At 40.9% G+C, this 20,889-nt stretch overlaps 1 protein-coding gene across 9 annotated transcripts in view; it reads left to right on the forward strand.

Annotated features, from left to right (window-relative positions):
• LOC127419154 (E3 ubiquitin-protein ligase HUWE1-like) overlaps nt 1-20,889 on the forward strand; it is an 83,541-nt gene that overhangs the window by 60,080 nt on the left and 2,572 nt on the right. For 8 of the 9 annotated variants that reach the window (XM_051660316.1, XM_051660315.1, XM_051660322.1 and 5 more), the window contains 18 exons: nt 401-795; nt 1,256-1,925; nt 2,347-3,028; nt 3,549-3,643; nt 3,739-3,895; nt 4,770-4,902; nt 5,111-5,316; nt 5,547-5,794; nt 10,184-10,286; nt 10,620-10,775; nt 11,997-12,242; nt 12,366-12,483; nt 13,079-13,219; nt 13,751-14,038; nt 14,147-14,252; nt 16,727-16,844; nt 16,940-17,121; nt 17,696-17,886. In XM_051660316.1, coding sequence (XP_051516276.1) covers nt 401-795; nt 1,256-1,925; nt 2,347-3,028; nt 3,549-3,643; nt 3,739-3,895; nt 4,770-4,902; nt 5,111-5,316; nt 5,547-5,794; nt 10,184-10,286; nt 10,620-10,775; nt 11,997-12,242; nt 12,366-12,483; nt 13,079-13,219; nt 13,751-14,038; nt 14,147-14,252; nt 16,727-16,844; nt 16,940-17,121; nt 17,696-17,886 — 4,235 coding nt within the window. The remainder of the gene's footprint in view (nt 1-400; nt 796-1,255; nt 1,926-2,346; nt 3,029-3,548; nt 3,644-3,738; nt 3,896-4,769; nt 4,903-5,110; nt 5,317-5,546; nt 5,795-10,183; nt 10,287-10,619; nt 10,776-11,996; nt 12,243-12,365; nt 12,484-13,078; nt 13,220-13,750; nt 14,039-14,146; nt 14,253-16,726; nt 16,845-16,939; nt 17,122-17,695; nt 17,887-20,889) is intronic. The other variant, XM_051660323.1, reaches the window with a different exon arrangement.

The raw sequence follows: 20,889 nt of genomic DNA on the forward strand, positions 1-20,889 counted from the left end.
TCTTTTTTTTTAGAGCAGAGCTCTTCAACTTTTTTCTTTTTAAGGATCCCTTGGTGTATAGAGAGACGAAGCAGGTACCCCCTGTTACACAGTGTATAAAATTGAGTTTTGCATTTTAAGCCTGGCCTACAATAACATGCGTATGGTACTTTATTTGTAATAACAGTAATTGGCAGACCCCTATTGAAAACCTTTGGTTTAGAAATACTTTTTTTAATAACAAACAACATCTGTGCTGAAGGCAGAAGCATAGTTTTGCCTGCACATTTTTTGCTGTTTTAATATTATGGTACATTTAATAAGTTATTTATGTACACTACATGATATTGGTGTATTGTAAACTTCAAAGAGTTTCAAAAATGTGATGCATGCATGATGGTTTGCTTTTGATGGTCACCAGGTTTTGGCCCAGCAGCGGGCGGAGCAGCAGCGGCGAGAGTTATCCCAGCAACCCCCGCAGGGTGATCAACCTCTGGACCCTGTCACGTTCATTCAGACCCTGCCCTCTGAGCTGCGGCGATCTGTGCTGGAGGACATGGAGGACAGCGTGTTGGCAGTCATGCCCCCAGACATTGCAGCAGAAGCTGCAGCACTGCGCAGGGAACAGGAGGCCAGACAGAGACAGCTGATGCACGAGAGGTTGTTCGGCCACAGTTCCTCTTCAGCCCTGTCCGCCATCCTTCGCTCACCCGCCTTCACCAGCCGCCTGGGAGGCAACCGTGGGGTGCAGTACACCCGGCTGGCAGTGCAAAGAGGAGGCACGTTTCAAATGGGTGGGAGTGCCAACCACAGCCGGTAAGTTCGAGGATGAAACCAAAATAGCAACGTAAATGTGAAATATTATATCTCTCCAATAATAGGATAGTTCACCCAAAAATACAAATTGTCAGCATTTACTCAACCTCATGTTGTTCCAAATCCGTATGACTTTCTTTTCTCTGTGGAACACAAAAGAATGTCAGGCTGAATGTTAGGGACTGACAGCCTCAGTCACCACTGACTTACATTACATCACTTTTCCATACAATGAAAGTGAATGGTGACATTCTGCTTAAAATTTCGTGTTCCAAAAAAGAAAGTCTACAGGTTTGGAATGACACGAGTTACTGAGGGTGAGTTGATTTTAGCATTTTTCAGTTTTTGATAAACTATACCTTTAAATGAAAGATGCTTTATGTCCAGCATATTTCATTTATTGTTGTGTAGTTACAATTCCAGTATCTGTAATTTGTCTTTTGTTTGTTTTTAAATCTAGCCCATCTAGTTCTAATGTGGATTCTCTCCTGCGCTTGCGAGGGCGTCTCCTGTTGGACCACGAGGCCTTATCCTGCCTTCTAGTGCTGCTTTTTGTGGACGAGCCCAAGTTAAACACCAGCCGTCTCCACCGGGTGCTGCGTAACTTGTGTTACCACTCCCAAACACGAGGCTGGGTCATCCGCAGCCTGCTGTCCATCCTGCAGCGCAGCAGCGAGAGCGAGCTCTGTGTGGAGACCACACGTCTGGAAGAGTCTCGCGGCAAGCGCTCGCTGGGCCAGGGCACTTCCAGCGGAGGCAAGGGCTCCTCTTCATTCCCGCAGGCTGCTGTAGCCTCTTCATCATCCTCCTCATCATCATCTTCCTCTCTGGAGCTGTTGAACAGAGTGGAGTCGCGGAGTTCCAGTCAGCTTTCCTGGCTGTCTGTATCGATGGATGCAGCTCTGGGGTGCAGGACTAACATTTTTCAGATCCAGCGGGCATCGGGCAGGAAACACGCGGAGAGGCATTCAGCAGGAGGCGGCATGAGCTCAGGAGGGCTTGGAGGTGGAGTTACAGGAACAGGAGTGGCCTGTTCAGGGGGAGGAGGTGGATCAACTGTTCACATCCACCCACAAGCAGCTCCAGTTGTCTGTCGACATGTACTGGATACACTCATCCAACTGGCCAAGGTATGAGAGTATCACTTGAGCTAAAGGGCTCTAAATCAGTAGTTCTCAACTGGGGTGTCGCAGCCCAAAAAAATAAAATTGGATGCAAGAGCATCTGACCATATAAATCATGCCTTGTTAGGATAGCAAAATAAACAGCGTTATTAACTTTTAAAAGGCAAGTGAAAAACACTTCATGTCTTTCTGTTGTTGACGTCAACAGTTTTACGTCCAGTCAAACTATCTGGTATTTTGTATCAAATTAATTTACCCTCGGTAGAAGCTAGCCAAATTAGGCAGATGTCAACATGTCCTTTTTGTTTACTTTGGTAAAAGAAACAAATTTGGTAAAGCAAAGCCAGTTGAGAACCACTGCTCTTAGCCAAGTCATTTTTCAGTCCATTCTTTTGAAGTCTGTGTATCTGTCTATTATTGTCTGTAGGTATTCCCCAGTCACTTCACTCAGCAGCGCTGTAAGGACCCTCTGTCCTCTTTGGAGCTGGACTCTCGTCTTTGTGCCAGCTCAACACCAACTGTGAGTGGAAGCTGCCGGTTGGGTGGCACCAGCCAGAGCAATTCCTCAGCTACCCCAAGCAATTCCTCTTCTACCCACAATTCCCTGAGCACCTGCTCAGGTACACCACAGTCTCTGGGCATCTCCACTGACTTCTGGGATCTCCTGGTTAAGCTGGACAACATGAATGTGAGCCGCAAGGGCAAAGCCTCCATGAAGACTGTGCCCCTAGGAGGCGCTGGTGAGACAGAGGGGCTACTGTTTAGTCTCGAGGCATCTCCCCTGGGTCAGCTGATGAACATGCTGTCCCACCCAGTGATCCGTCGTAGTTCTCTGCTCACTGAGAAACTGCTACGCTTGCTCTCTCTTATCTCTATTGCTCTGCCTGACAATAAGGCCACGGAGGTTCCTGCCAGCCACCCAGTGCCTCAGGCTCCCACTGCCACACACTCTGCCCCTGCCACTCAAACCACAGTGGGTTCAGGGACCATCTCAGTAACGACAGGTACGAGCTCCACGCAGGGATCATTGGTCCCAACGCCTGCTCAGCCAGCCACTACAGCAGGCACTGCTGTTGCAGGCAGCACCACCACCTCCAGCAGTATTGCTGGTAAGCCACTTTTTCAAGAATTGTCCTGTCAGCAGAGTTTTGGGGAATATAATTATTGATTAAAAACATAGAATAACAACAGCAACTGTTTTAAGTTGTCATGCTTAATTCTAGTGAAATGGATTGGTAAATCATATGAGATGTATTTTCTCTGAGAAGTACTCAACCTGAATTAAGAATATGTACACTCTGCAGGTCATTATCATTATTTTGGCCAGCTGACTGTACATTATCCTACTTATTACTTGGTTAGTTACCATGTAAATAAATGTACATGAAATATTGATTTTAGTAAATAATTTTATCATGTGAGAAAAAGAGACATGTACAAGAGATTTCCATGTAAGAAATTGGTTGACTGACTCTGATAATCTGCAGTTTTTCTTTGTATCTTTAGGTGAATTAAATTAAGACAGATTTGTGTTTTAGTCAGGCTCTCTTGTTTTGGTATGGACCACTGTTTTGGTCTCTAGTGATGCACTACTTCAGTAAATCAGTTCCTTGTATCTCTCATTTTTAGTAGGTAAACTAAAGGCAGCCGTGAGTAGCACTGACAACGAAACCAAACTGGCCTCTGCTGGACTAACAGAGAAACAGCTGCAGCTCTCTGTAGAGGTATTTAATGCGCATGCACTTACGTCGCCTCATGACTGGGCTCTTTTGACTCAACTCAACAGTGTGATTAGTAACCAACCATGGTTTGTGCCCAGGTGCTGACCTCCCATTCGTGTTCAGAGGAAGGTCTAGAGGATGCAGCCAACATCTTGCTGCAGCTGTCCAGAGGGGACGCTCTGACCCGAGACACTGTCCTTAGACTGCTGCTCAGCGGGGCCCGTCACCTCGGATACACACTCTGCAAACAAATCGGTCAGTACCACACCACTACAGGATTTTGAATATCATTATGGGAATTAACTAAATTGTATACCTTCTGGCTTCTATGAATCTTTTTCTACACTTCTTTTTGTTTTAGCATTTCCCCCTCCAAATTGAATGGCTTTTATGTTATCAGCTTTGTAATGTACATGACCATTTAAGACCCTCTCTCAAACCCTTAGAATTATATAAACTGTGATTGCTACTGTACTGTATAATTTCTATATTGAACTGGCCTCTTGTTTTGATTGGCTAACTTCTGTGTAGATAGTTTACACTATCATTTATCAGGGAGTCACGATGCTGTATATTGATTTGGCATTGATATGTAAATGTGGGCGGTCATGTTAATTTGCTCGTGGTTGTGTTGAATATCAGGAGAAGATTCACCAGTATGTGCTTCATGCCAGAGTCCCCTGTCTTTGAAGCTCATTTTGGTTGTGCTGGTTTTAATTCCTTGAGGAAACACTTTTGAAAAGATTTTTAACAAAGCCAGGCCTAAATCAGTTAGCCAAAATAGATCTTAAAAACCTTGTATTGGTTTTTAATCACTATACTGTTTTATTGTATTTTATTTAAAAAACAATTCGCCATGAAAATAGCCACAGAACCTGGCATGGCGTAAAAACATAAACAAACAAACATGGTTATGATGTCATACCAAGATGTTTCTGAATTACCTGTTTTTGCTGCATAATTTCTATAAATTGTCCGGGTGGACTGGGGAGGAAACTTTACAAAAGTTTAGAGAGTGTATACATAGTACGTCAATCTCTTATTTCCAAAGATCAAGGAAAATCTTATTTTTTTATGATATGGCCCCTTTAATTGATCTCATGTGTTCATGTCCTCTCTTTCTTTGTAGGCACTTTACTGGCGGAGTTGAGGGAATATAACCTGGAGCAGCAGAGAAGAGGCCGTGCTGATGCTCAGTCTCCTGAAGCTTCTCATGAGGACCCATCCATCACCACACGCCCCAAAGGCAAGATGACCAGCAGGTGAGGAGAGACTGTTTCAGCCTACCTCAGGAGTTTGATTTAGGTTGCTTTGGATAAAACCTTCTGCTAATTGAATGAAAAAAAAAAAAGTGTATTATAATTTAGGGCTGATGCAGGACTTTACCTACTTTGCCTCTCTTCTGCATGTAAAGGTTAATTACAGTAACAGCACTTGTCTTTTTTTTCTTGGGTCCATGCGGGGTCACAGGTTTGATGGGTCAGAGAGCGTGGTGATTGTGGCTGCTCAGAAGCGCACACTAGGCGGCCGTGAGCTGCAGCTGCCCTGCATGAGCTCACTCACGTCCAAGACCTCCACACAGAAGTTCTTCCTGCGCGTGCTGCAGGTCATCATCCAGCTTAGAGAAGACACAAGGCGTGCAAACAAGAAAGCCAAGCAGACAGGAGGAAGACTAAGTAAGTCATACACATGCTCAAAAATACTCTGAATAGTTCACTGAAAAATAAAAAAATTAACTGTCCCTTTTAACACAGAGGCATCCTCTAATCCTATAAGAGCATTTCCAAGCTTTTAGTTAAGTCGCTGCTCTCATTGAGCCCTGTAGACGGCCTTTGTTATGTTTACAGGTCTGTCTCTGAATCAAAATCTCTCTCTGTTTCCTTGTTTCTCTTTCTTATTTCTGCAGGTTCGACAAGTCTGGGCTCGGCCAGCAGTATCCAGGCTGCAGTCCGTCAGCTAGAGGCTGAAGCGGACGCCATCATTCAGATGGTGAGAGAGGGGCAGAGGGCACGCCGTCTACAGCAGGCCCCCCCACCCTCATCATCTGCATCCTCTTCTGTTGCTGCTGCTGCATCCGCTGCTGTGGCTGGATCATCCACCCCCAGTACCTCTGCAACCAACAATCCCCCAGCTGGCATGGCCAGCGCAGCCACGGTTAGCATGGGCCGCACTTACAGCAGGCAGACTGCTACTGACTTTACTCACCTTTTCACACACAAACAAACTGATGTTCATAATACCCTGAAATGTGTACTTTAGGGCTCATATCAATTAGCATAAGGGTCAAATTACTTATGGCTCTTAAAAATTTTACTAAATTTACTTGGAGGACTTGTAATACCTTACACACAGGGCTGGTCGATATCACGAAATCAAATACACTCGCAGACCACATTATTAGGTTCACTTGTACACCTACTTATTAATGCGACTAATCAGCCAATCATATGGCAGCAGTGCAATGCATAAAATCATGCAGATACGGGTGAGGAGCTTCAGTTAATGTTCACATCAAGCATCAGAATGGGGAAAAAATGTGATCTCCGTGGCTTGATTGTTGGTGCCAGATGGGCTGGTTTGAGTATTTCTGAATCTCGATTTCTGCTGAGGTACACAGATGGTAGGTCCACTGCAGCCTCGGCTGTTCTATGTTGTTCTATGACAGAAGTGGACCCCGACATGGTCTCCTACTGTTGTAGCCCATCCGCCTCAATGTTTGACATGTTGTGCATTCTGAGGTGCTATTCTGCTCACTAAAATTGTACAAAGGGGTTATCTGAGTTAGGGCTGGGCGATATGGACCAAAAATCATATTTCGGTATTTTTAGGCTGAATGGTGTTACACGATATATATCTCGGTATTTTCTACGAAGTGGTTTAAATGTTCAGTTGTAAGTCAAAGCCACATGTGAGATGTTAAATGAAGCTTGCAATGTGCTTTGTTTTGGGGCAGAAGACTTTTCAGATGGCGAATGCTTCTCTGCCTGGGTTGCAGCAGCAGCACAAAGTTTAACACACTCTTCATACTGCAGTTTGTTTGCTCCCTAAAAAATCCCTCAATGCACTGTAAAAACCAGGGAGCATCGTTGCTCACTATGTTCCCTTACCGGAAACGTCCTCGTGTCTTCTGTAGTCTCGAGTCATTAGATGACGAGCACAAGTGAAGTCCAAGCATTATTTTCTCTTAAAAAGAGATGATGTTTGTAATGTCTTTCATTCATAATTACCATGAAAGTGAAACAATCTTTTAAATATTTAAGTTGTTTAAAGAAGGCTTAAAATACACTATTTTTATTTCTTTATGCCATTTATCTGTTATAATAGACCTTTTTCACAGACTGTGATGACGCATTTCCACCTTATGTAGCTTTTGTTTTAATATTATAATTTGTAAAAAAAATTTAGTGTAAGTTTATATCATTATGCTTATTTTTATATTACCCTGGAATAGGGATGCACCGATCCGATACCTGGATCGGTATCGGCTCCGATACTGAAGCTTTTAGACGGATCGGGTATCCAAATCCGATCCAAATCCGATACTGTGTGTCATGTTCGTTACTGTCAAGCTCCAAAAATGACATAAAGAACCATAAAAACACCATTAAAGCAGTTCATATGACTCATGCATTTTATTCAAAGCCACTTGAAGACGTGCGTTAGCTCTTTGAATCACAAAAGGCTTAATAAAACAAGCTGTTTAATAAGTAAATATATAGTATGCGCAGCGCCAGCACTTTAGTGAATGGTGCTGCTCTGTTGACACAAACTCACGCACAGGCTGGTGATGCACTCGTGGCTATTTTTAGCCTTCACAGCGGTGTGCAATATTTGAGCACTACTCAAGAACAGCATCTCAGATGTAGATGCTCAATAGTTCAGTTCACTTATAAATGTCAAAATAAAAGCGTTAGGGTTTAAAAAGTGCATGATTTAAATATATTACTGTTGTATTTAAAATTAAAATTAAAAGTCAATAATAATAATATTAATAACAATTTATTATTAATATTATCATCATTAGTATTTGTTTACAATTTATAACAATATTTAAGTTGAGTGGGTTCCAAAAAATAACTGTGTGAATGAAAAGTGAACTGATATCTTACAACTAAATTGAACAAAAAAGAGATCTGAATCCTTTAAAGTCCAGATGCAAGTTGAAACATTTTTAGAAAAAAAAAGGCAAAAATAAAACACTGGTTTCTTTTCTACTGAAGACTGGAATTTCTGTTAATTTTGCTGCTACATTATCCAGTATACTAGTTAATAATAAAGTGGTTCTTAAGCTATACATTTATATTGAAATAATATGTAGTTAGAGGTTTGTGTTTACATATTAAAGAGTACTCCCAATTAGTTCCATACAATAATGTAAAGATATTCTAAACTGATTATGCAAAAAAACAACACTGGTATCGGCCGATACTGAGATTTCCGATATCGGATCGGAAGAGAAAAGGTGATATCGGTGCATCCCTACCCTGGAATTTGTTTTAAAAGTATTACCACAGCTGCGAGGGGGTTTCTATTACAGCTGCCTGAGAGAGTGACAGTAAATTTGGCATCTACTCCCATCTGACTGTCTTAATCCACCGGTCTCTATTTTTTTCCTCCTCTGGAAAGTCATTCAAACGTAATAGTGGATTTTTTCTTTTGGTCTTGGAGCAAATGGGTAAGTGAAAATAATATTTGCTGTGATCTCCCTTTCACCGCTATCGAAGTTTACCCTGCAAATGTTTACTTCCACGTTCCAAAACCTGGAGTGTGAAAAAGGTCTATAACACTGTACGTTTGAATATCTTCAACTAAAATGAATGATAGTGTCATTAATATCAGCTGCGCTAAAATGCGCAAGCTCGTTAACGTGTCGCGGATGATTGAGTTATAAGTGTCCCAATATTCAGTGGACCAGTACCCTTACCAGTGCCCGAATTCGTGATCACGATATACTGATTCACGACATAGGGAGCTGATTGAGACACAGGGTGAGTAATCTTTGGCAGTGTGGACTGGTGCTGTGTCTCCTATGTTGCAGGAGAACTTGTGATCGAGTGGGGCTGGTTTTGCCGCAGAGGGAAAGTGGGGGCGGGATTGCACGGAGAGTGTGAGAGTGGAGAGATACAAACACTGGCATGGCTTTACGGAAGAAACAATTTATGTAGCGCAACATCAGACTATATCGCGTTTGAAAATATATTGATATATCTTTAAAAGTCGATATACCGCCCAGCCCTAATCTGAGTTACCGTAGCCTTTCTGTCAGCTCAAACCAGTCTGGCCGTTCTCCGTTGACCTCTCTCATCAACAAGGTGTTTCTTTCTGCAGAACCGTCGCTCACTGGTTGATTTCTGTTTTTGGCACCATTCTGAGTAAACTAGAGACAGTTATGCGTAAAAATCCCAGGAGAGCAGTTACAGGAATAACTCAAACCAGCCCATCTGGCACAGTCATGCCACGGTCGAAATCACTGAGATCACATTTTGTGTCCATTCTGATGGTTGATTTGAACATTAACTGAAGCGCCTGTGTACAGGTGTACTTAATAAAGTGATGAGTGTGTATCTTGATTCTTTTGATTATATTTTATATACATCTCTCTTTTTTAAAAAAAATTTTTTTTATGATTAATTGAAACAGAAGGTTCAGAAGAACGGATTCAGAAATTGATTGACTTCTGAACTGCAATTTTTTATAAATGGAAGTTTAAAATTGATCTTGGTTTATCCAAGTCCTTTAAGCGATGGTGATAAAGTTTAAACTAGAGTATAAAATATAATCGCGAATAGCAAGAAAAGGTAGGCCGAAACTGTCCCAGTGACAATGTTTTTAGAAAATGTAATGGTCAAATAATGTGCGCATTAAAATCACAGTGATATTCGCAATGTTGCTTATTTTTATTTAGCTAAACAAAATCAGTGTGAATATTTTGCACAAAAAAAAAAGAGATATTGACCAACTCTAATTACACATCAAATGATAAAAGTAAATCATATATGATCTCTAATTTGCTTGCATTTCAAATGAAAACTATACAGCCTTGAAAATTTCCACACTGATGCTCTAATGATCAGACACCTGATCAATATTTTAAAAATGGCTAAACTGACTGAGCCCACAAATGTTCTCCAGTGTCAAACCAAGCTATTCTGTCACAAATCCTACCTATAATTCTTTTCTAATCCCCAGCTCTTTGTTCCACCACTCCACTGCCCTGCCTTTCACTGCATTGTACTGCATAAAATACAGAAAGTCTGCTTTTGTACCCATTATGGTGCAGGGGTTTGAGATTTTTGAATGCTGCATCCAGCTTCCTGATTTTCTCTGCTCTGGCTTGTCTCTTTGTATGTGGTTTGAGTTTGGCTGGCTGTCTAGGCTTCTGTGCTTAAGCCCTTCCCAACCCCTCTTTTGATGCACTGTGCTCTTTCTCTAGCTCTACTTCTGGTTTATTTTTCTCCCCACATTACACACACTCTGTTCTCTCTTCCTCTGTCTGGGGGTTTGTCATGAATTTCACCTTGTTCCTTGGTTCCTCTGGTCCAGTCTGAGATGCACTCTGCTGCCGTGCCCCCAGCAGCCCAAAGGGACGATTCACCCATGGATGTGGACCAGCCCTCGCCCTTAGAACAGGACCAGGCAGCATTAGGTGAGGTCTTGAAAAATGGCTATGCTTCATTAAATGCCATCCCTCAGTTAGAAGATATAGCCCCCTTTCATGTAAACCAATGTTTCAATTTGGCCTCTATGGTTTATGTAATATATACAGTAACTAGTATCTGTTCTGTTGTACGTATTTTAACACAACAGAAATTATGTTTTGACCAATCAGCATCCAGAACTGGAGATATCTCTTTACACATGCACTGTTCATCTTGTTTGTGTGAGAGGAACTTTGGGAGGAGTTAAACGTTTTTACAGTTTTTACAACTACATTATAAACAGCACAAGTAGATGTTAAAAAGAATATGTCTGTGTGTAGGTGTAGGTGAAGAGAGCAGTAGTCAGCAAGAACAGGAGGAGCGTTTGCCTGACCTGCCACTGTTAAGTGAGCAGCTTTTATTGGATGAGCTGTGGGACATGCTGGGAGAGTGTCTAAAGGAGCTCGAGGAGTCTCACGACCAGCATGCAGTTTTAGGTACGATACATCTTAAAAGTTAAGATTTAAAATATTAAAGCTAAAGTGTGTAACTTACGATGTTAAAATACTTTCAATGTGGCTCGGTTGAGCTATTCAAATATTGCTCTGTTTGTTTGAGCGGCCAACTGCTCGACACAGCAGAATTGACTCAACCAATGGCATGAGTTTGGGGCGGGACTATCTGTTTGATCCATCAGTGTTTATTTTTGCAAAAAAAAAAATTATTGTGCTCTGGGACTGAAAATGAACAAAATTTTTAGCAGAACATAACAGAAAACCAGAACAAAGTGATTTTCAATTGTTCCGGAGTGAAAACGTTATTTTAAAATGCTGGTAACTGGTTATAACCAGTTAATTTTTATTGAATAATTTTTCCATGAAACTAAAGCCAAAGGGTTTATCACAGTAAATCTTTGGAACTACACCAATTCATGTTGCCCAAAAAAATTAAACGTGCTTTGAAACTGAAGGAAACTTCTGTATCGCACATTACTTTGCCTAATTGCCTGTAGTGGATGTCGCATTCTCTGAATGAAGACCTTTTTAACAACTATGTATAATTACTACATATACTGTACATGCACATCTAATCCAGATACAAGGAAAACATTATTAGAGGTAAAAAGTACATTTCTCATTTGTTTCCAAGTCTTCACTGAATTATTGTTAGATATGATGCATTAATACAGATTTGATGCTACCGGATATTGACTTAGAAGCAGATATGTAAATAAAATTATACTTAACTGTTAATTAACTGCTTGTTATGATTTCTATGCTGATAAATCCACCACACAGGAAAAAAATGTATTGCTTATTTTGGGCTTGTTTTTCCAGACCAAGATGCTTGTTTCTCTTGCGAGATCTGGCAACACTGCAGTTGGTATTTCACCCACCCCTACTGTCATTTTAAAAGAATGTTATTAACCGTTCTTTTATTTTGTTCTAACCGGTAACCTTTTGGAAAGGAGGCTACGGAACTGAACCGGAACCAAAAAATACAGTTTTTGCTCTGAACGAACCGAAATGAAAAACATTTTGTTTCAGTCCCTGGTTGTGCTAATGGTGCAGAAATGACTCCTCAGATTTAATATATGTATGTGTGTGTGTGTGTGTGTGTGTGTATGTATATATATATATATATATATTTTTTTTTTACATGTTTTGAGAAATAAGAGAATTATTTCATACTAACGGATCTTTTGCGTTGTACTGTAGTGCTGCAGCCAGCAGTGGAGGCCTTTTTTCTGGTGCACGCCACCGAGCGTGAAAGCAAACCTCCGGTTCGAGACACACGGGAGAGTCAGCTGTCACACATCAAGGATGAGCCACCTCCACTGTCCCCTGCCCCTCTCACCCCTGCCACACCCTCCTCCCTGGATCCATTTTTTTCCCGAGAGCCCTCCTCTATGCACATATCCTCCAACCTGCCTCCAGACACACAGAAGTTTCTGCGTTTTGCAGGTGAGTCAATCGTACACAAGCTGCCCCCACGTCCCCATTTGAGGTTCAAACGGTGGAGAGGAATGAATGTTGAATACTTATATAGGCTAGCCACAGAGTGAACTCTATCTATCCTTTTAACAGAGACTCACCGCACAGTGCTGAATCAGATCCTGCGCCAATCCACCACTCATCTGGCAGATGGGCCATTCGCTGTTCTGGTTGACTACATCCGCATCTTGGACTTTGATGTTAAGCGCAAGTAAGTCCTTTCGACTGCCTGTTACATTCAACATGAAATCAAGTTTGACCCTGTTTGCTTCTTAATACATGTTACTTATTATTATTGTGCGCAATTCATCATTGGATGTTATTCCAGTAAAATAAATGTTTGTAATCTTTCATTCAAATGTAATCATTTGCTCCACCTCTGGAGTCATTATTGGCTGATGTCACCAAGCCCACTTATTTATCAACCCCTCCCCTCCAACCACCATGCTCCATTCTATTATGTATCACCCACTTGCATGAGCTAATCAGTTCTCGTAGGATAAAGTGAAGTTCCTCTCTAAAATGTTTCTCATTGAATATCCTCACACAGAAAAACAACAGATTATGTCATTAAAATGTTTTGTGAATGCTGTTTCATGTTGACCTCACATTTTAGAGAATTACCTTTTCCTATTTTTCTCTTTTTTTCCTCTCTCGCTGTAATGGTTTTTCCACACCGTCCATGAGAAACAACCACATTTTTCTTTTTCGTAGTGATTTTTTTAGCACATAGCCCACTACTCTGAATATATCTTCTCTCATGTTATTATCTGGGTTGAGTATTATCTAATAAGTGTGTTTTTTAGGTACTTCCGTCAGGAGTTGGAGCGTCTGGATGAGGGGCTGAGGAAAGAGGATATGGCCGTCCATGTGAGGAGAGACCACGTCTTTGAAGATTCTTACAGAGAGCTGCACCGCAAGAGCCCAGAGGACATGAAGAACAGACTGTAAACTCTCAGGCTTTCTCACTGTCTCTCTCATCGCATGTACACACATTTTTTTATAGATGCAAACAAGCCCTCCAGACATTTAAAATAGTATTTTTGTATATTTATGTAGTATGCATATTTTGTTTGACAGACACTCCACAGACCTCTTATAAAAGACCTATGTAGAAACCAAAGCTAACACACTAACATTGTCAACATTACAGTAAATCAACAGGGGGACAGAGTAGAGAACCATATGTAAAATATATTACAGAATAGATAATGAAGAAATCCAAAAGTTTCACAGACAGAAAACAGCTAAGTATATTGTTCTGCTCATGGAAATCTAGTTTACTTGCAACCAAGTATTTCAAACTGAACTCTGTGTCTTCCAAAGATGCCACTAAACTGGCAAACTTTGGCCAATCCAGTAATTAGTTCTTCTTCAGAAGTAAACCTTGTAAACTTGAATTTGTTTCCAGAACTGGTGCATACCAATTCGCATATCAGCTAGCCAATCATTCTCTCTGCCTCTCTGTTCTTCTACAGTTATATAGTATTTGAAGGGGAGGAGGGTCAGGATGCAGGTGGTCTGTTGAGAGAGTGGTACATGATCATCTCCAGAGAGATGTTCAACCCCATGTACGCCCTGTTCCGCACCTCCCCCGGTGACCGGGTGACCTACACCATCAACCCCTCTTCCCACTGCAACCCCAACCACCTCAGCTACTTCAAGTTTGTGGGGCGTGTGGTGGCCAAGGCCGTCTATGACAACAGGCTACTAGAGTGCTACTTCACACGCAGCTTCTACAAGCACATTCTGGGCAAGAGTGTCAGGTAACTGCCTAGGTTATTCTCATCAAAACCACAGTTTTTTTATTATTATTGCTACCAATAGTGCTGCAGTGTATATAGACTGAGCTGGTACTTGAATACGTGCCACAGGTATACAGACATGGAAAGCGAGGACTATCCTTTCTTCCAAGGTCTGGTCTACTTGTTGGAGAATGATGTCTCTACTCTGGGCTACGAGCTGACATTCAGCACAGAGGTCAGTTGGAATTTTAATAACTTATAGATAGGGACAGAATCTTTGGCTTATACCAATAACCAATAAGTTTGTTGCTATGGCCAAATAACGATATCATTGCAGTTAATGTAAATCCATATTATTTTGCCTGTCTTAAAGAAAGTGTTCTCACTAGAGCTTCAAGTTAAAACAGGCATTGAAAAAATAATAATAATTGTGTAATACTTTTGAAATCTGGCCAAAATAATATATATATATACATACACACATACATACACACACTGGTGGCCAAAAGTTTGGAATAATGTACAGATTTTGCTCTTATGGAAAGAAATTGGTACTTTTATTCACCAAAGTGGCATTCAACTGATCACAATGTATAGTCAGGACATTAATAACTACTTCAAAGAGTTCTCATAAAAAAAAATCCTCCACGTGCAGCAATGAAAGCTTTGCAGATCCTTGGCATTCTAGCTGTGAGTTTGTCCAGATACTCAGGTGACATTTCACCCCACGCTTCCTGTAGCACTTGCCATAGATGTGGCTGTCTTGTGGGGCACTTCTCACACACCTTACAGTCTAGCTGATCCCACAAAAGCTCAATGGGGTTAAGATCCATAACACTCTTTTCCAATTATCTGTTGTCCAATGTCTGTGTTTCTTTGCCCACTCTAACCTTTTTGCAATTCTTCCCAAAAGACCTGCACCCCTGAGTCTTCTCTTTACTGTTGTACATGAAACTGGTGTTGAGCGGGTAGAATTCAATGAAACTGTCAGCTGAGGACATGTGAGGAGTCTATTTCTGAAACTAGAGTCTCTGATGTACTTATCCTCTTGTTTAGTTGTACATCTGTCCTTCCACATCTCTTTCTGTCCTTGTTAGAGCCAGTTGTTCTTTGCCTTTGAAGACTGTAGTGTACACCTTTGTATGAAATCTTCAGTTTTTGGCAATTTCAAGCATTGTATAGCCTTCATTCCTCAAAACAATGACTGACTGATGAGTTTCTAGAGAAAGCTGTTTCTTTTTTGCCATTTTTGACCTAATATTGACCTCAAGACATGCCAGTCTATTGCATACTGTGGCAACTCAAAAACAAACCCAAATGTTAAGCATCATTTAATGAACCAAATAGCTTTCAGCTGTGTTTGATATAATGGCAAGTGATTTTCTAGTACCAAATTTGCAATTTAGCATGATTACTCAAAGATAAGGTGTTGGAGTGATGGCTTCTGGAAATGGGGTCTGTCTAGATTTGATCAAAAATGACTTTTTTCATATAGTCATGGTGCTGTTTTTTTTACATCAGTAATGTCCTGACTATACTTTGTGATCAGTTGAATGCCACTTTGGTGAACTAAAGTACCAATTTCCTTCTGAAACAGCAAAATCTGTACATTATTCCAAACTTTTGACCGTCTGTGTGTGTGTGCGTGCGTGCGTGCGTGCGTGCGTGCGTGCGTGCGTGCGTGCGTGTGTGTGTATATATATATATATATATATATATATATACACACACACGCCGATCAGCCACAACATTAAAACCACCTGCCTAATATTGTGTAGGTCCCCCTCGTGCCGCCAAAACAGGGCCAACCTGCATCTCAGAATAACATTCTGAGATGATATTCTTCTCACCACAATTGTACAGAGCAGTTATCTGAGTTATCGCAGACTTTGTCAGTTTGAACCAGTCTGGCCATTCTCTGTTGACCTCTCTCATCAACAAGGCATTTCCATCCGCAGAACCAGCCCATCTGGCTCCAACAATCATGTCACAGTCAAAATCATTGAGATCACATTTTTCCCATTCTGATGGTTGATGTGAACATTAACTGAAGCTCCTGACCTGTATCTGCTGATGTTATGCACTGCTCTGCTGCCACACAATTGGCTGATTAGATAATCACATGGATGATTGTTGGTGCCAGACAGGTTGGTTTGAGTATTTCTGTAACTGCTGATCTCCTGGGATTTTCACACACAACAGTCTCTAGAATTTACTCAGAATGGTGCAAAAAACAAATAACATCCATTGAGCGGCAGTTCTGCGGATGGAAATGCCTTGTTGATGAGAGAGGTCAACAGAGAATGGCCAGACTGGTTCAAACTGACAAAGTCTACAGTAACTCAGATAACTGCTCTGTACAATTGTGGTGAGAAGAATACAATTGTGGGTTGGTGCTGTTTTGGCAGCACAAGGGGGACCTACACAATATTAGGCAGGTGGTTTTAATGTTGTGGCTGATCTGTGTGTGTGTATGTATGTATATGTGTGTGTAATATATATATATATATATTTGTTTATTTGTGGAAGTTTTGTAGCTATACTATTTTGTCTTCTTTAAAGAAAATGTTCACACTAAAGCTCCAATCTAGAATTTTAAGACAGTTAAAACAGGCATTGAATTATTTCAATGTACAGTTGAAAAAATGGATAACTGGATTCAGCTTTTTAAGAATCAGGCTTGGTAACTGCTCCCTCATGTGCTCACAGGTCCAGGAGTTTGGTGTCTGTGAGGTGAGAGATTTGAAGGGCAATGGTGCAAACATCCTTGTCACTGAGGAAAATAAGAAGGAATATGTGCATCTGGTCTGCCAGATGAAGATGACAGGTGTGCATACACTAATAAACAACACTGCCGGTGTGGAACGGGAGGTCATAGAGCTTGTCTCACTGGAGACTAAAGCATCTCTTTGTGTTTTACAGGTGCAATCCGTAAGCAGCTGGCCGCCTTCCTGGAGGGCTTCTATGAGATCATCCCCAAGAGACTGATATCCATCTTTACTGAGCAGGAGCTGGAGCTTCTCATCTCAGGCCTGCCCACCATTGATATCGACGACCTCAAGGCCAATACAGAATACCACAAATACCAGTCCAGTTCTATCCAGGTATATACACTATATGCATACACTTGCAGACATTTATTTTACAATCTGATATTAGAGATATTGATCTATGGCATTTAAGTCAAATTCAATAAGTTATAAGTGTTATTTAGAATGTTGTAATTGACAAATGGCTTGGTCATTAACTTTTGTTTTAAAGGGAAAGTACAATCTAGGTTCTGTTTCATTTTCATTTATTTCATTTAAGTTTTCACCATTAATAGTCCTGAGGTGTGACTAATTAAAGTGAAATATTCCATGTAGGCTTTGAAATAATTTGAGGTCATTAAAACGGCATGTTTAATAATATTACAAGACATGTTTAAATAGTTTTAAGTTAGATTTGTTATACAATAGTGTTTAATATTTTAAATAGTTGAAAGTATAGAACATCACAGTTGCAGGACACTGCTGTTACTGTTTAACATGGCAACTTCCCAGTTACAGTACACATGCAATCTTCTAATTTTACTGTTCTGACACATCATCATTCCTGTTTTGTCTCTGCCCTGTCTGCTAGTGTATGGTTTCTGGTTGTCTGCCCAGATTTGATTTTCTGTCCTCTCTTTCTGCACAGATTCAATGGTTCTGGCGTGCATTACGATCCTTTGACCAGGCTGACCGGGCCAAATTCCTTCAGTTTGTTACAGGCACATCCAAAGTGCCACTGCAGGGCTTTGCTGCACTGGAGGGAATGAACGGTATCCAGAAGTTCCAGATCCACCGAGATGACCGCTCTACTGACCGCCTGCCCTCCGCACACACTTGGTAAATGAATGCCGGTGCTTTGTCCACCAAACACAGTTCAAATGTTTACTTATATTATTATAATGTTCCAAGTGACTACATTGCTCCACAACTGTAAATCAGGACTGTTCAATGTCTTTTTCACAGTATATTCGCAGTGATTTTGCTGGAGAAAAATTTTACATTTTTAATATTACAAATTAATTTTCCTAATCTCGTCAGGCTAATTTCGCAATCCCTCCTGGTCTCCTGATTTTCAAGATGAGGGATCAAGAGTGTTAGTATGGCAAAAGTAACTCTGATTTAGACTTCAGTAGCACAAATAGTGTTAGAGTTTGTAAGTTTGATTCATTTCTGGGAATCAGTCCAAACTGTTTCAATAAAGTGATCTGAAACAGTTTGGAAAACATGCCTTGATTATGATTATTATGGTTTCTCTCAAATTCACCCTTTAAAGCCATTTCAGAGCAAGTACATAAATAAAACAGTGCATTCAGAAAGTATTCAGACCCCTTAATATTTTTCACATTTTGTCATGTTCGGCCTTATGCTAAAATGCTTTAAATTATTTATTTTTCACATCAGTCTACACTCCATACCCCATAATGACAAAGCAAAAACCAGATTTTTGATAACTTTGCAAATTTATTAAAAAGAGAAAACTAAAATATCACATTGACTTAAGATGGCAGCCAAGGGAATGAGTGGTTTGTTAGGCTCCACTTTCTTGGTAAACTTGTATCATGCATTTTTTTATTGTATATGTTAGTTAGTACTTTTCAAATTTGAATCAATGCTGCAAGTGAGTGCTCAAAGATAATCAGAAAACAAATCAACAAAGGCAAAGTGTTTTTATTGCCGATCTGCTGCTGTTTGGTGCTGGCTTCCAGTAATTACCATGACTCACTGAAAGTTAATCAAACCCCATCACCTGATCAGTGGGTTGTGACTACAGCGGAACAAACAAAGTTATACTGCTGTGAATATGGGCATTATATTTCATACTCCAGATGTGGACTAAACAAATTGTTGCAAAGCAAAAAAATAAAACTTATAAAACAAAGATCAGATGAGCAAAAATGGCATAAGCTGTAAACTTTATTGATTTTATTGCTGCTGACCGGTGAAATTAATCTAAAACCTGGACCTGTTATGGGAGAACAATTGAGTGATATCTTCCCAAGTTCAACACCTGTGCAGGGCCTCAAAGGACTACTGAAACACACCGTGCACTGAGGTCAGTGGCGGATCAGATCACAATCTGGTGCTTACAGTCAGTAAATCACTTTACAATCAGGCTTTAAAACGAAATCATGTGCATCATTGCAATATATATATATATATATATACACACACTATATTGCCAAAAGTATTCGCTCACCCATCCAAATAATTGAATTCAGGTGTTCCAATCACTTCCATGGCCACAGGTGTATAAAATGAAGCACCTAGGCATGCAGACTGCTTCTACAAACATTTGTGAAAGAATGGGCCACTCTCAGGAGCTCAGTGAATTCCAGCGTAGTATTGTGATAGGATGCCACCTGTGCAACAAGTCCAGTCGTGAAATTTCCTCGCTACTAAATATTCCACAGTCAACTGTCAGTGGTATTATAACAAAGTGGAAGCGATTGGGAATGACAGCAACTCAGCCACGAAGTGGTAGGCCACGTAAAATGACAGAGCGGGGTCAGTGGATGCTGAGGCACATAGTGCACAGAGGTCGCCAACTTTCTGCAGAGTCAATCGCTACAGACCTCCAAAGTTCATGTTGCCTTCAGATTAGCTCAAGAACAGTGCGTAGAGAGCTTCATGGAATGGGTTTCCATGGCCGAGCAGCTGCATCCAAGCCATACATCACCAAGTGCAATGCAAAGCGTCGGATGCAGTGGTGTAAAGCACGCCGACACTGGACTCTAGAGCAGTGGAGACGCGTTCTCTGGAGTGACGAATCACGCTTCTCCATCTGGCAAACTGATGGATGAGTCTGGGTTTGGCGGTTGCCAGGAGAACGGTACTTGTCTGACTGCGTTGTGCCAACTGTGAAGTTTGGTGGAGGGGGGATTATGGTGTGGGGTTGTTTTTCAGGAGCTGGGCTTGGCCCCTTAGTTCCAGTGAAAGGAACTCTGAATGCTTCAGCATACCAAGAGATTTTGGACAATTCCATGCTCCCAACTTTGTGGGAACAGTTTGGGGATGGCCCCTTCCTGTTCCAACATGACTGCGCACCAGTGCACAAAGCAAGGTCCATAAAGACATGGATGAGCAAGTTTGGTGTGGAAGAACTTGACTGGCTTGCACAGAGTCCTGACCTCAACCCGATAGAGCACCTTTGGGATGAATTAGAGCGAAGACTGCGAGCCAGGCCTTCTCATCCTACATCAGTGTCTGACCTCACAAATCCGCTTCTGGAAGAGTGGTCAAAAATTCCCATAAACACACTCCTAAACCTTGTGGAAAGCCTTCTCAGAAGAGTTGAAGCTGTTATAGCTGCAATGGGTGGGCCGACGTCATATTAAACCCTATGGATTAAGAATGGGATGTCACTTAAGTTCATATGCGTCTAAAGGCAGATGAGCGAATACTTTTGGCAATATAGTGTATATACACAACTCTTAGTTGTATTTTTTTAATTTTTATAAATTTGTCCTACATAAAATTGGTCCCCACAGGTATTATGTAAATTTCAAAATAAACAGGATGTAGTAGAACAACGAGCACATCAAATGGTAACTGTAGGGTTGACTATCGCAGAACAACTCAGGGGCAAAGGGTCTTTTCTGTGAAGGGTTCCCAACTCTGGAACATGCTACCATCTGAAATAAAATCAGTAACAGACATAAAATCTTTCATAATATTGGTTAAGCGCTGGATTAAAAGAAACCAGAGCTGTACTCATTTTTAATTCTTAATGATTTTTAGTCTAGTTTTTTATACTATGTCACCAGGGTTGGGAGCAACCTTAGTATTTATTAATATTTTTTATATGATTAGATTATATTGCTTGATTTGTTGTTTTTAATG

The sequence above is a fragment of the Myxocyprinus asiaticus genome, chromosome 28 (genome assembly GCF_019703515.2).
Source record: "Myxocyprinus asiaticus isolate MX2 ecotype Aquarium Trade chromosome 28, UBuf_Myxa_2, whole genome shotgun sequence".
In the NCBI taxonomy this organism is placed as follows: domain Eukaryota; kingdom Metazoa; phylum Chordata; class Actinopteri; order Cypriniformes; family Catostomidae; genus Myxocyprinus; species Myxocyprinus asiaticus.